Raw genomic sequence first — 16861 nt, forward strand, 5'->3', positions numbered from 1 at the left:
TTTTGGCCGGGTAGTGTATGTTTATATTCTTATTTAGCGGGAGCAAATGAATCAAATGGTACCACATAGTGCAAACATGTCCACACTGCAAAAAATGTAATCTAAGCAACGTTAAATATGTAAATATCTCTGTGCGGCTCCACCCACTCCTCAGTATGTGTTTATGTGCCTGTACGAGCATATTAGCAACCCACAGTAGACAATAGCTGGCTGAATCTCGAGCCACCACAGTCCTTATTGGCTAAGCTAGAACCCGCCCATTGTGTTCTGCTTCCTGATTGGTTGTAGGCCATTGTCAATCAATCTCCTGTGTGCCGTTTCCTGTTGTGGTCAATAGTCGCTAGCAAACCCGCAAACTGTGTGAGCTGCTTGCTAACCGCCAATAAACAATAGAAGAAGAAGAAGCTAATGGGCTAAATTAATCTTCGCAGTATGTTTTAATGAGGATACAAAACGATACAGCCAAACGGCGCCTGGATGAGGCACGGTCAGAGGAGTGAATACACGTGAGTCACATAATAATTTCTTGTGTTCAACCTAGTAGATTGATCATTAATATTCAAGCAAAATTTGAATTTTGAGTGTTTAAACAAGAAAAAAATGTGAGAAAATGTTGATGCCTGTCTGAGAAAAGTGTATAAAGTGTATGGTGAGTGGTTTTGCAGCCTTAAATGGATAGTTCGGATTTTTTGACATGAAGTTGTACGATATCCCCATCAGCAGTGGACTCAACAGTGACTTACCGCGCCACTTGGTCCCGCGAGTCCAGTTCTGGTTGGATTTCCGTGACGAGGAACGTAGTTCCGTTTAGTTGCTGGGTCATTTACGTAAACAGTTTGGCTTCTCAAAACAATATGCGTTCAAAAGAGTAGTACATTTGCATCATACAAAGGCCTCCTCAAAAAAATCAGACCTCACAAATCGCTCTGCTTTATATTTGTCTCCCGTCGTGTCCCTGCGCACTGTCGCCTCTCTATTTGTGTGTACGTGATAAAGATCAGCAGGCCAAATTTTCTTGCTTAGATTTCAGTTATTGCAGTGCATGTAAGAGACGTGTGGTAAAAAGTGAGAGCAAGGGGACATAGTTGCATTTTACAATAACAAGCACTGCTTTGGAAACCAACTGTAACCATGGAGATGGAGTTTTGCAAGCAGTTGCCAGGGCAGCGGTCTTGGCAGTTAAGAAATTCTGAACATTAATAATGCTACAAACATTACTAATGCTACAAACACATGCTAATACTGTAGATTCACCTCTACACATACAGTACATATACAGATCCAGTATGTCTATACCGTATGCATATGTAGATAGCAGAGAATGCGGCGTAGTGCGCAGAGATTGAAGAGAAGCCAGAATGGTGAGAGCACGTGGGTGTCAGGTTCTGAGCAGAAGAATCTGATTAAAATAGAACAATAACCATATGACACGAGTGATGCTGTCAGACACCTGCAGCCAAAAGAGAAGCATAATGGGATGTAAGCGCCAGGTTGGCAAAATGACAAATGACACCGAGGCAGAGCGATAAGGCTGGGGATTAGTAAGATGATAATAAATATTAGCGGGAACATGAGAGACGGGGAATGAATACGGATAAAGATGAACAAAACGTTGGGAACAAATGAGCCTGGAGGTGAAGAGTGGAGGCCATTAATGTGGACTCTCTATCCAAGTTTGCCACAATGAGAATCAGCTTTGTGTTACTCTTTTGAAAGCTCCTCATTGAAGGTGCTGTCTGGCTGAGTGCTGCCTCCAACAGAGGTTCCAATCATACACTTTCCACAAGGTCATTTGTGAGAGGCCATGATATTTAGACTGCACTGATTGGCAGTTGTCGACATTTGAGAAGAGGCCAATGATGATAATCAGAAACATTTAAATGAGACAAGGTATTTAGCTTTTTATGGCACCGTAGCAGCCTGTAGCAGAGCTGTGGTTGATGAATACGCCCACAAACCCTGTTCTCATCTATCCCAAAGCCGTTTGATGGAGCTGAGGTCAAGGTTCTTTCAGACCAAGCTCATCGAACCTTGCTTGGAACAGAAAAGGGCCTTTCCCAAACTGTTCCCACAATGTTGGAAGCATAGAACTGTCGAAAATGCCTTGGCGAGACACAATATTCTGTGTGACTTGAAAAATCAGTCCAAATCGTCTAAAATGGCCGGTATTGAAGGGTTTCAATTTAGCAAAATGGCTGGGATTGAATGTGCCCGGACTGCTGTGTCATTGTGCAGGGATGCTCGTACAGGAAGTGCTGCTCCAACCGCTGCTTGTTTATACTATGGACCATCAATAAATTCCTATTGCGTTGAAGAGAGTGTGACCGAGCGGGTGAAGGTTCCCACTGATGTTATGGGAGTACCGAGTGAACAAAAGGACAGGAGCCGGAGCTGAGGGAGGCACTTTAGTCACAGCCCGCTCGTCTCTCCGCTGACACCCGTCAAGAGACCTCAACACGCACAACAACACTTCCGGCCTTCAAAATAACAGCATGTACTGTGGGGGTACAAAATAAGGGCATCACAAAAAATAGCTTTCATGAGTTTGTTTAAAAAAAATGTCATCGATTTTAAATCACGCCACAAATTGATGTATAACCGTATCAAATGAGTAGTCCGCCCTAAAAGTATTTTTGTACACCCATTTCTTTCCATTTGATCTTTTATTGGATGGACTTTTATTGGATCTTTTATCGGATTAGGGGACTGACTGAGTTGTGTTACAAAAGCCAAACATTATTGTTAGCCATGCTGGGGAATAAAAAAAGTAAATTCAGCAATCCTTTGGTTGCATTATGTGTAATGCTTTGAAGGTCTAGTTTCATAACCATATTCAAGTCCACAATTTCATGTTTGTAACAAATGTTTATTCTAAAAAAATAAAAATAAAACAAATGGATCGGCTCTTACATTGACTATTAAAAAATTTGTCTCGGAAGCCAGAAAATGTGGCTCGGGACATCCCTAATATAAACTTGGCTATATTGAATACTCTTGGTGTCTTGAAGTAATGGATGCAAAACTGTATGCGGCACTTGGCCAGCAAAGTGCTGTTAATGAGTTTCAACAAGTTTGCTGTGTAAAGAAGAGGACGTTTGCAGCCCGGTTGCAGTGGGACTGTTTTGTGGGTACGCATTAGAGATTAATCCATTTATCCTTTATTTTCCATGTTGTCAATCAAGAATCAACCTATAGCTATAGCAGTTCTATTAACTTTGTTTACACTCACATTTTGTGTATTATGCCTTCTGTTGGCAAACCTCACCACATCGGTATCTCGACACACTGCTGCGCTCTGTTGATTGGTCGGCTGCGAATCATCACCATTATGTGACAATAAGAATTGAACAGGACAACACAAATCACAAACCAAGTCATGGTTTACCATTTTAATCTGTACTGAGGCGAAAATTATACAGCTTGGCAGAAATGACAAACTGTCAAAGCAGCAACACAATTTTCTTGAAACTCGGTTTGAAGTTGGAAGTGTGTGAGGGGAAAGTTCATGGAATATGCTCAAAGGCTAGAAGTGGAAATGTATGTGCGTGGCGTGGCCTGTTGTCATGGCTTGGCTGTATTCTACAGTGCATGTGTCTCCAGTATGTTAGTGATGCTACTGGAGACCCAGCTCTGTTGGAATAACAACCAGGACCCACTGCATCACTACAACGTCTTCAGGCCAACCTGCACTGAGCTCTGTCTGCATTTGTCATTTATACGTCTTGAATGTTTGATGAGTTAACATGTTGGCTGTTATGTCCTTCTAAACATGCAGTGGGTGAATGAGTGAACACGTCAAGAGATTCTCTTAAAGGCATCAAGGGGCTAATCAGATAATACAATTGTTGATTTTACATAATTACATTATTATGTACTTGAAGGTGTCAGGTCAAGAATCACGTCTTCACTGAAGGTAAAAGTAATCGTAAATGTTCATTTATCCCTTTCATTTGTCAATTATATGTATTTATGTACATTTTGAATTGTTTTCTGCATGTAAAACTATAATTTTAAAACTATAAAAAGGTACTTTGTGTCTTTGGCTTTCTGGAACGGACTAATTGGATTTACATTATTTCTTATGGGAAAACATGATTCAGTTAGTGTCCGTTTCGCTTAGAGTGGGACCTTCTGGAATTAACTGATGACGCTAACCAAGGTTCCACTCTATCGTGTTGGCATCACAGCAAACTGAAAATATGTGTCTGGCAGTCCAGTGACGCTTGTTTGTGGTGTTTGTGGTGTTTTACTATTACTACTGTTAGACTTCGCTGTAGGGCCGCACGGTGACCAAGTGGTTAGCATGTTGGCCACACGGTGGGGAGATCTGGAAGGTCTGGGTTTGTTGGGCATCTCTGTGTGGAGTTTGCATGTTCTCCCCATGCGTGCGTGGGTTTTCTCTGGGGACTCCGGCTTCCTCCCACATGTCCAAAAACATGTACGTTAGGGTAATTGGCGACTCTAAATTGTCCATAGGTGTGAATGTGAATGTGAGTGTGAATGCTTGTTTGTCTGTATGTGCCCTGCGATTGGCTGGCGATCAGTCCAGGTTGAACCCCGCCTCTCGCCCAAAGTCAGCTGGGATAGGCTCCAGCATACCTCCGCGACCCTAGTGAGGATTAAGTGGCATAGAAAATGAATGTAAACATTTATTTATTTACAGGTGGCCTTCCACTTACATACAAGTTCCGTTCCTAAACTGCGATGAAGTCGGGGTTTGGTGTAAATCGGATCTTATACTTGAATTAATACGAAAATTAACTCCTTAGTCACTCACACTGTACACAGAACACATCAAGGACATAAAATACAGTCATAAAACACTAAATATAAGAATTAAATGGAAACAGTAATACAAAAAAAAGCACAAAGCCAAAGCACAACCTTGCCACTCAAGGTATTCAAAGAGGTTCTTCAGTCACAGGCCGCACTCTTAATTTTAGTAATATGATGCATAGTTCAGTTGGATTATGGCTATCTTTAAAAAGATAATTCCATGTGGGAGAGAAAATGATGTGGAAAATAGGGGGGCTGCTGCTTCTCCCACTTCGCAGCTATAAGGCACAAGAGTGTATAAAAGCAGATCATTGATTTGTGTGTGGGTGTACCTAAGAAGATTGTCAGGGATTATGCAAATACTTCTTGTTAAGGAACTAATGCATTATACTCTATTGCTGTTTTGAGCCCAAATCCAAACATGATATGTTCATGTAAACATTTTATGGGCAATGTCACAAATGAAATTACACTGCATTTACATTTACATTGATTTATTTGTTGTCGAACATGATGAAATTACTATTAACAACGAGGAGATGAAAGTATGTTGGCCATCGAAGCAGGACATGCAGAATTTGTACCCTAATCAACGAGTCAAATGGAGGCAGATAGGACAGCGGGACGCTGTCCACATTGTGCTGCGCTCGCACTCTGCCGCTGCATCCTCTTGTACTCATGAATACATTAATAGTATTTCTTAGAGACTTACATCATGCATATTACATGCATAACACTGCTGAGCATCCGAGCTGTTGAAGTCTGCATCTTTGGCACCTACTGCTGAATTTATATGATGAGCATATCCCATACCGTCAAATACACCAGTGCTCCTAAACATGCAATTATGCTTTCATCATCAAACATCTCACTGTTCACAGAACATGGAATCTGCTGAAGAGATCTGGCACTGTAGGAAGTCACCGTGACCTCTTACAAATGCATGTGGAAAGACGAGCTAGTGCCAGGAGAAAACCCGCTCAACATGAACATGCAAACCTCCACACAGAGATGCTCCAACAAATATTTGAACACGGATCTCCTGCCTGCAAGGTGCACGTGCATGTGAGGCAATTTTGAAAATGTGTCCCTTTTTTCTTGGTGAATTTTAGATTTGATCTCATGATGTGACAACTTTTTCCTCAACAAAATACCCCATTCTTCTAAGAATGTGAAGTAATTCTTTGCAGTGTGGTTCTAATTTTCCTTCATACATAAGAACGTCAGATAGTGTAAAAAAAAAAATCAAAATAGAAATAAAAATGCAGGTTACCAGCCAGCCAGAGAAGGTGAGAAAAATGCTTGGTAGGAAATTACCTTGACATTATACAGCGCTTATGGCTCATGGCTTCATCACGCCCACTAGTGTGCTCCCCTTTCAGACTTGATTAAACTTTTTAGTGAGCTTCTGTCCCCACAGTTGTGTCCCAGAAGTCTTCCACAGTTTTTATTACCTCTGACGATAGTAGTTGAGGGCCTTTTGCCCTGTAATTTTTCTCTCATAATGCATTTTATTAGCAGGTCGTGTCGTCCAGCACTATCATTCATAACTCATTTCTGTGCTGTTACTCTTGTGAGGTGACTGCTGTGTTCTCAGCTCTTTTTGTTTTTACACCCGTGCAGCAGCTTTACACGTATATTTTAGTGTTGAAGAGCCCCACTCAAGAGCAACTGAGTGTGGCTCTTATAGCAGTGAAGACCGGAGTACACACACGATATAAGCCATCCATAAGTACCATTTAAAAAGAAAAGACAAAAGAACGGTTAAACACAACATGCATTTTAGTACCAAGATTTTATGGGCTATTTTGGTGATGGTTGCAGTAAGTTGCAGCTCCTTTCTAAAAAAATTACAATGTTTTGGAGGAATTTTTTCCCCGATGAAGTGTGAATGTGATCTGTTTCACCGTTTATTACAAACAATTGGACTTATGATCAAATGAGAACACAAAACAGTCTAACTAACCTTACTAATGACAAATCAACTAAACTGAAAAACTAAAAAATGCTCAGGATATTAAGCAAAAAAAAAACAACTAGTTTATTGGATGCATTTGAAAAAACAATATAATGAACACTCAACTCACAGAGAATGGGCTCTTCATTTGGAAGAAGTGCTCGCCAATAATTACCCTGACACAGCTTGAGCCTCATCAAACCGAACCGAACGGCAGTCTCGCTCACGGAACGAACAAAATACACAGCACAGTACATCCAGAGCAACTTAACACAACATAGATGGGCTGCCACTACTGTGTGGGCAATAAACAACAACTAAGCAATAATGAAAAACACGTAAACTTGAACGGTGTTTACAGAGTGCCCACAAGGCATGCTGGGTACTCCAGCAGCAACTTGCGGTCACACTGTATATAGTTGATAAGAATAACATGTTTGTCGATAACATTGTTGGACACTTTCTCAAGGAAAGAGTAATATTGTTGCAAATTTTGTGCAATAAAAATACATGTTGAAAAACCACATGCCTTTTTGGAAAAGTAATAAGCTGGTGAAGCTGTCAAGTGACCAATGTTTGCAGTGAATCATTTACACTCTCTTTTGAGAATCACAAATGTTACAAATAGAGTGAATAAACTTGTTTAAATTGTTTTAAATTGTTTTAAGTTCCTGCAGATGTTATCTCATCTTATTTTCTTCATCTATTTTGATATGCAGAATGCTGGTCCTAGTAACTCATACAGTGGTTTGTACAGATAGATAAACAATATCAGGTTCTCGGCACATGGTGGCGTAGTGGTTAGGACCTTGGCCACAGAGTCAGGAGGTCTGGAAAATCTGGGTTCGTATCTGTTTGGGCATCTCTCTGTGGAGTTTGCATCTCTTCCGCATGGGTTTTCTCCAGGTACTCCGACGTCCTCCCACATTCCAAAAAATGTGCATGTTGGGTTAATTGGAGACTCTTCATTTTCCATATGTCTGAATATGAGTGTGAATGGCTATTTGTCTGCATGTGCCCTGCGATTGCGATGTGTTCTTGGGCTCCTACCATCTTACCTCTGTACATACATGCATAAATACCAACATCTCTCTCAGAAAAACATACTGATGGTTGTTCCTAGATTCAGAACAGAGTTAGGTAAGACAGCATTTCAGTATGCTGCACCCTTTGCATGGAATGATCTGCAAAATGACTTAAACTTATCTCAACTTGTGACGTTAGGAGAAATTAAGGCTATTTTAAGAGTGTGAAATGAAAGGGCTTGGCCAATGTAGCTGTTTTTAAATTGTTGAAACCGTTGATTGTTCACTGTGAATGTTGTATCGTATGTTGGGAATGTCTTGTCAGAAATTTGTGTTATGCTGCCGTCTCGGCCAGGTCACTCTTATAAAAGAGATTTTTAATCTCAGTGAGGCTTATCTGGTTCCATAAAGGATGACTGAATGATTTTGGCTGTTGACCAGTCCACGGTATACACCGCCTCTACGCCCACAGTCAGCCGGGATAGGCTCCAGCATTCCCCCCGCGATTGCGCTCCTGTTGAGGATAGGCGACAATAGCATTTCAATTCAGGGTGTCGTGGAAAAACTGTCAGACGGAAAATAACTGAGAACCGCCACTCTTCAGTACAACAGTACGCCACACAACTCCCCGCATATGCCTCACACACAGATAGCTGATAGAATAATGGTGAATAAGTACGTTTACCCATGTAATATTACCGTTAATCTTTTCTCATCTTGTCATGCTGGTGTATTGACCGCAAATGGGTCATTTGTTGTAAAAAGTGAATCTTATATGAATGTTTTTCTTAATTTACTGCAACTGTACTAATTATTGAACAGCATACAGTATATACAGTATGTTTATCTTAAGGGAGATTCATAAAGTATTTACTATATGTGTGAGGGGAGGGGGTGTTGGTAGCTGTGGGCCGCGACCATAAAAACATAATGAGACAGATCTGTTAGATTATGCTCATCACAGGTGCCATCCGAAATGTCATGGCTCTCAGTGAGATTAGAGATGCGGGTAATAAAAAAGACAAAGAGGGGGATGCAAGTGCATCCTGATTAGAGAGGACCTAGGGGAGGAAAAGCTATAGAAGAGAGACGGGATTAATTAGGTTCATGGAAGGGAAAAGACAACGGCAACAAATTACATCAAGTATTTGTGTACCCTTAATTTCATTTTAGCGTTTAGATTCTTGGAGTTGTACGCTCATTCTTCAGTTTTGTACATTGGTGAGGCAAATTGTGAAGGATTAATATTGATTTATAAAACATGAAATAAAATGATGAATAAATATAATAATGGCAAAACACCATTATCATAATAACGGGGGGGGGATGTTGTCATGACATTTTCAATTCAGATAAAAGCTTTGTCCAAATTCACTCAAATTGAAATGGCATTAGGAAAAATCAAATCTTGTTAGTGTAATGAAATTATGTCTATTCACATTTTGAAGACTGCCAGTTTGTACTCATTTGCAGATTACAGCTTGTCAAGGCTCAAAACATCCTCGCAGTAGCAGCTGTGATGTTCTCCTTCCATGTAAGATGACGTGAGGTTGAGTGACAAGCAGATGCATCAATATATTAGATGCTTTGAGGTTTATTTTGAAAAATGATTGTGAAAGGTCATAGGACGGAGAGTTTGACATTTACAGAGGCAACTGGTAATACGCACACACACACACACACACACACACACACACACACACACACACACACCTATGATGATAGATAATTGCGTACAACAGCTACATTTTGGAGGATGATGAAATTAGTTTTCAAAGCAAGCATTCCAAGCCCTTTAGCTGATGATGCAACCCACTCGGACTGAAAGTGATTCTCTCACTGGCTGGCAGAGGTCCAGCTTCATTATGACTGACTGATTGAGCGATCAAAGCTAATGACATTTAATCATATGTAATAAGCAGTACTGAGTGCTCAGGCATGACAAGACTCTCCACACATTCCCCATCTACGCTTTTTTGCTCTGCTTGCACCCTTCACACTTTGACCCACCAAGCCTAGAGACACCCCTCCCCTTCACACACACATGCCCTTGTTCGTCCCTGTGCTTTCTCACATCCCATAACTGAGGAGGAGATGATGGGATAGTTGAAGGTTGTTAAAGGTGGACATCTTTGGGTAGAAGCTGCTCTGGTCTGACTGGAACAGCTTTGTCAAGACCAGCCAAAGCAGCTCTGGTAGTCACAGGCAATATTTTCTACATATTTCCTGTTTATATTCACCACACCGTCTTAAAAGCAGCAGTGCCTCAAGCCACTTGGATATCGTCCAGTATTTTCTGATGCTTTGATCAGATTTTGAAGTCCCACTGAGATGCTTTTACACTAAACTGCTGTAATAATGCAGTGATAACTGCAAGGGATAAAAGTAGACACAAATATTCCTGAGGTAGTAACGTGCAACAACATCTAAATGGAAGTTGTGACCCTCACTTTGACTGAAGTTTTGGGGAGGGTGATGATGTAAAAATTCTCAAGGCGCAGTTGGCTCATGTTGTTTTCCTGCTTTTTTTGCCTAAAAAAACCCAAACAGACCTCAAAGAAAGTCATCTCTTCTCAAGTTGTTTCAGTGCTTCTAAGGGGACTCAATAGAGCACAGACCAGGGACGAACCATGCATATGTTGGATCACAACCATATTGTAAATTCAAAGAACTCAGTTGTCTGTCAATAAAAAGTTTTACAATGACGTTTCGCATAAAAACACAACACAAACAAACGTTATTAGACAGCATTATCACCAGAAATGTAAATCAAATTTTTTCAAACCCATCATTGTATGTGCAAATAGCGTTTATTTATGAACCGCACCCAGTGTGACCTGACATTAGTTTCAGGTAATATGCTGCCAATATCAGTATTGGTAAAAAGCCAATATCAGCCTAAATCTTAATCCATCCATTTTCCCCTGCTGGAGAGACTATGAAGGCCTCCTCCCAGTTAGCAAACCCTTAACCGCTCACTACTGAGGCACAGGAGCCCCTAATGAATGCCACACATTGACCGAGACCCCAAAGTTGTAATAATGTTAATGTTGCAATAATAATGGACTGGATTTGTATAGCGCCTTTTTTAAAAGGTGCCCAAAGTGCTTCACAGTGGAGCCATTATTCATTCAGGTGGTCACGCCACACCACACCACAGTGGTAGTGGTAAGCCACTGACGGAAACGAAGCTGCCAATTCACGTCTACAGCCTCACGAAGATAGGTACGACCTGCTCTACCTCCTGAGCCCTTGCCGCTGTCTTCTGCAACACTCTTGGTCTGGGATGTCACCTATAGGATCAATTTGCCTTGGAAGAGACCCTCCCAGGTCTACAGTATGTAGCCCTCGATAGCATAGCTCCAAGGATCACTCGGCCAGTCAGACACCTCTACCACATTAAGGTGGTGATTCATGGGGCTAATTTGGCCACCTGATTTTTACAAATTTGTTTTGTCATCATTTAAAATGTTAGCTGAATGGGTTAATGTGTGTGTGTGTGTGCGTGTGTGTGTGTGTGTGTGGTGAAGTAGATGTCATTGGTGATGCTTCTAAAAATGTATAAAAATACAAACTACATACAGTGGCATGATCAGACGCATTTTCATTGGTTGCTTTGCTTCGCAGTGTTACCAAAGCATGCAGGAGAACACAGATAATTCATGTTAGAAAGCCACTTTCTGCATATATATGACTTTTAGAGTCATGCATGATCCTCTGTTTTACATTACTCATTCATTCAGTTTCCACCACGTATCTTATTCAAGGTCTTATTCAAGGAGCACCCAGCTGACTTCAGGCAAGAGGCAGGGTCAACCCTGGACCAGTCTATCACAGGAATGTTTGACATTAACAAAAGTAAAAAAAAAAAAAAAAAAAAAGAAAAGGAAAATTTAAAAATTAAACAAGAAAAAACCCAACAACAAAACATAATTCCACAATATTTTGCAAAAATGTATTTTGTAATTTAAATTGTTTGATTTGTTAACTAACCAACAAAACATGGAGGATCTACCACTGTTTTCTCAACATATCCTCTGCGCACCAAAATCCTCATGTATGCTGATGCACTCAAAATGATTCAACCCTCACAAATTCGTAAAGTTTCTAAACTTGCAGTAGTTTGCATTAAAGCAACAAAACAAAAACAATTTAAATAACTAAAAGCAAGTAATATTCCAGATGGTCACTGTTCTTTTTTAAATTGGCTGTCTATTGGAAGTTTCTATATTTTCTATATAGTTTCTTATATTTTTTCAATGCTACTTTTGTCTTTCTTCTCTCAGTGCGGGTGCATGTAGGTCACGTCTAACGTTCGTCTAACATTTCAAGCACGCCTGTAAACTTGATTAAGAGGACGCCCCGGTTTGTCTCTGCTGTGATTAGACACCGGTTGCCTTGATGGGACATTTGAGCATTTATTATGCAAGCAAGACAAACAAAAAGCAAAATCAGAAGTGCTTTCATCCTATCAGAACCAGCATTGTAAGATTGCTAAGAGAAGTGGTTGAGAGGGGTAATATATTTGTTGGTAGGCCCGTCGTACAATTATTTTATGCCTCATGGGTTTATTCTTGCCTGAGAAAATAAATGTAGTTTTCACAGTACATGACATAAAGTTACTACGTTCCAGAAAAGCAAAACTAATTCCTTTGAAAGTTTTAGTTCAAGTGCCTCCAGAATGTTTTTGTGAGCCTTTTGCAGTGTGAAGGGTTTCTCACAACAAAATACTTGCACAAAATCACACAAAATGAGAAAACTTAAGCTCAGGGCTTTGGTTTGGAGACACATGTTTTATTGTAAATGAGCAGCCAAACAGAAGCAAGGGCATATGTTTGTCTCCCTCCGCAGGATGCTCTGCTGCAGCTGGCAGCGGTTGTCGATGTGCGCTCACTGCGAGCGGCCCTTCGAGACAGCGTCCAGGCGCTGCTACCAAGCACGGTATAAGCACATACACACGCATGCATTCGCAATTATCATTCACGTAGTTTCTACTGTAAGTGTGTGGTGTAGTTAATGCATTGATAAGAATAGAGGCTTTACCACTCATGAATATTCCTTATAAATGTTAATGCATATTTGTGTGTGTGTTTCATTCCAGGTGTGTGTATGTGTGTACACACTGGAGGGAAACTCGAGGCTATTGTCTGACAGCCCACCACATGAGCTGCCACAGGAGGGAAAGATCAGGTGCGTGTTGTTTTTGTTTCAGTGTGCAGCACGCCACAGATGTTTGCTTTGAGTGGAAGACTGCTGTGTTCTGATTTGCTGCAGCTTTTTCAAGGGAGCTGGTGCCCTGAGAGGCATTGCAACGAGGGAGAAACTAGGAAGGGGGATGATTATGAGCTGCTTAGCGTTAAATCACGTCACACGCTGTCTTCTCAGTCTTCTGTCTGTGTGCTGTTCTTCCTGCCCACCGCACACCATCAGTCTGCCGTTACCCTTTTATGTCCCCTCTTAGCTGACTGTTCCCTCCTAGGAACCATGAGACACATGTTATGTTTCAATCCCTCCGCTCCCTCTTCCCTTACTTGACGCTCCACTTCCTCATCTTCAGTGGCTGGAGCGCCGCAGGGCTAATAGCAGGTGTGACAGTGCTGGGGGCCCCATAGTGAGGCCCTGCCATCCTGTCTTAAGTGCTCTCTTGATGCGTTCCCACTCTGTGAGCCACTACCACGGCTGCCCTGGCGCCTGCAAAAACCAACACTACATTATTGATGAATCTGCCTGTTTGTCAGACAAGAATCATTTTAATGACACCTCACTGCGGCACAAACACCAGATTGTACGTGAGCACGGTCATATAGACACATTCGCACATGCAGTGTGTTTACGTACACACTAGAGATTATGTCAATTTACCCTTTAAATGACCTGAACTTTGACTTTGTAGGAAAGCTACTGGACACATGGTTTAAACGGACATCAATAATAGGATATTATAAATGCAACACTTTTGTTTTTGTCATCGTCTTTGATGAGCTCAACTCAGAAGGTTTTTCTATGTACACAAAAGGCCTATTTCTCTCAAATGGCGTCTGCCTCAGGCTGGCCACAACAAAAGGCCACTCCAAAATGTGCAGTTTTATCACACAGCTTCAGTGTAGCATCCCTACAGAGTCTTCATAACTTTATTCTGACCTGTACACATCAACAGCAGTGCAATTCCAACACCATTTATGTATTTCCAACTCACAAACACGTCTCTAGTCCCTTCGTCCTGGGAACGACGCTTCCTCATTGTTACCTGACGGCCGCGAGACGCATTCAAAGACACTCTGAACATCACAACGTCTTTGTTATGCATGTATGTGTGGTCTAAATCAGTGTTTGTCAACCTTTTTTGTCTTGTGCACCCCCGGAGCCTCGAGTACCTTCTCATTTATACGTGTTGATAATTCTCCAAAAGTAGAATGTAACACAAGTGTTAAGATTTAGGCGCAGCTGTGCCACAGGTTATTGTCTCCCTGGAAACACGTTCCATTTTAGTCTGGCTTAGACTGAGAATATTTGCTTGTTACTAAATGTTTCCACTTACCCCCTGCAATTTGCTCACATACCACTAGAGCACATGTGTCAAACTCGTGCCCTGGAGGGCCGAGACGCTGCAGGTTTTCTCTCCAAGCAGTTTCTTCAGCAGGTGATTTAATTGATGAGCTCCTTCCCTCAAACTGAAGGTGTTGATCATTAAAATCACCTGCTTTAGTGACTGGCTGGAAAGAAAACCTGCAGTGTCTCGGCCCTCCATGGCACGAGTTTGACACCCCTGCGCCAGGGGTACGTTGGGAATCACTGGTGGAAATAAACAGAATGACTGATTACTGATAACCATAAGCGGATATTCTTATCACTCACTAGTGTAACTCTTACTGCGGAAGTACAATTTGCTGCCCTTAAGTATGCCCGTGAATCCCAGAAAATATGCTCAAAACATACGAATTCAACTTAAATTACATGGTGTCTTTGAACGCAACCCATAATGGCTCATAATAAAAGCGCAGGGATTGTGGAGATGATGTTTTCTGACATTTTTTGTCTTACTTTCTCGCTGTAAGCTTCCATGTTGTGAAGCCACAGCCTCTATGGAGATCTACCATAGCATCCATGCTGCTACCAAGGGAAGCGATATCGCGTGTAACTCAACAGCAGATGAATGCTCAACATGCTCAAGAAATGAAGCACGTTCTTGCGCACTATTAGTGCAGTTTTAAGTAGACACATTTAAGTTTAACAATGCATTTGTGACCAAATGTTTTATTAAATTTAAAGGGGAAGTTCAGCTTCCCTTGTAGTCAATGAGCATGTATACAGTATATACAGTATATACCCTATACCGTATGGCCTGCAGGTCAAAATATTTCCCCACGACTGCTATAAAGGGTTAAAACTTGCAGTTCTTTTTCACAGCTTGCTGTTCTCATTAATCTAGTCACCTTCTCCTCAGTCAGACAGCTTCTCTGGGCTGTTTTTATCCGCTTCTCTAACAAGAACTATCGCCCTGCAGGCATTTTGGACACAGGAATTGGTCAGAAGCAATTATTTCATGTTTTGCCCAGTCGGGGTGAATTCCCGCAATTTTCCTAATAATTATTTCACACGCTGTGCGGACCCTCAGCTTGCTGTATCTGCTCGGATCCTGATGACACTTCCTCGGCTTTGGCTGCTGTCCATACTGTAACTAAAACTGAGCTAGGGATTTTGCTATCACCAAGCAAATCAATTATTTTCTATGCCGCTTAATCCTCATTAGGGTCGCGGGGGTATGCTGGAGTCTATCCCAGCTGACAATTTGGAGTCGCCAATTAAGCAAACATGCATATTTTTGGAGCGTGGGAGGAAACCGGAGTGCCCGGAGAAACAGAGATCCTCTCAAACCCAGATCTTCCAGATGCTAACCAACATGCTAACCATAAGGCCACCCTTCAGCCTCCTGTATATATTATGTTATCTATAAATGTATAAGTATTTAAAAAAAAAAACAAAATTCAGTATCTCATAGAATGTTCTGACAATGCTTACAGTATTTTGCCCTATTTTGGTCATTTTAAGCAATACCGGAACTTCCTTCCTGGGCGTATTGATTTCACCTAGCAACAAAGAAATGAACGCCAACACCTAGCATTAACTTTTCCAACCTCAAAAATAAAAGCACAGCAGCAGTAGCAGCTGCAATATGTATCGTTACGTTTTGGTAGTGGCTTGAGGCATTATGACACGTTTCGGGAGAGTGTGTGGTGAAGCTAGTCGCTAGCCGGCTAGTGGCTAGCCGCTGTGGTGAGGCAAGGTGTCAATACGCCAGTAACGTGCTTCATTCGCTGTAGCTTGGTTAATATGCATGTCACACTAATGTAAATGGAGCTTTGTTGGCGCTTTTTAAAGTTTTTTTCAGAAGGCTTTAAAGGCGGAATAGGTGTTTCCCATTACGTGCATTCTTAGCGGAGTCTTTTTAGCTGGTTTTGTATCTTTAGGACACACAGAAAAGAGAAAGACATATGTGGTCATGTGTCACATAAGGATTGTGGCTGCTGGGCAAAATCTTTTTAAAAAGCGCACTTTTCCTTTAAAAGCATCGGCATCGAGAATCATTAGGAACCGGGTTCTGAACGAGGAATCGGAATTGTAACCGGATTCATTCTAATTCAAGCGATACCCAACCATCCGTGAGTGAGATTGGCTGATACTGATACCGATACCAATCATATGTATTAACTGTACATTTTACAACCTAACCCAAAATTCACCTTAATTTAGACAAAAGCATATTTTACTTATTTTTTCAAGAGAACATGTATCACTCTTGAAACTTACGGAGGATGAGACGCCTTCTTTAAGGAGACTGTGGATGTAAGAGCGCATTGTCCCATGGAGCTCTTCATGGCAGGACCTCCCCCGCAAGATATATTTGTGGCAAACTGTGCATCACTCTAATAAATGCCATACAAATTCCACAAAACAGACTTGTTTGTTTTGGGTTTGCAACTGCACGCTTGCAAGGGGGGGACACTATACACTGCACGCAGGGTTCTCTACAGACTGCAGTAGTACGAGCCACAGGTGATCGGCATTGAATGGCATTGATCGGCATATGCAGATTACGTACCTT

The 16861-nt window shown here is 41.5% G+C and overlaps 1 protein-coding gene across 3 annotated transcripts in view; it reads left to right on the forward strand.

Moving 5' to 3' along the window:
- Positions 1 to 16861, forward strand: part of LOC129191563 (cGMP-dependent 3',5'-cyclic phosphodiesterase) — a 166773-nt gene that overhangs the window by 119153 nt on the left and 30759 nt on the right. For 2 of the 3 annotated variants that reach the window (XM_054795020.1, XM_054795019.1), the window contains exons 3-4: positions 12610 to 12699; positions 12860 to 12948. In XM_054795020.1, the coding sequence (XP_054650995.1) occupies positions 12610 to 12699; positions 12860 to 12948 (179 nt within the window). Of the gene's footprint in view, positions 1 to 5657; positions 12700 to 12859; positions 12949 to 16861 lie in introns of all 3 variants that reach the window. The other variant, XM_054795021.1, reaches the window with a different exon arrangement.

This window comes from Dunckerocampus dactyliophorus, chromosome 12 (genome assembly GCF_027744805.1).
Source record: "Dunckerocampus dactyliophorus isolate RoL2022-P2 chromosome 12, RoL_Ddac_1.1, whole genome shotgun sequence".
NCBI lineage: Eukaryota > Metazoa > Chordata > Actinopteri > Syngnathiformes > Syngnathidae > Dunckerocampus > Dunckerocampus dactyliophorus.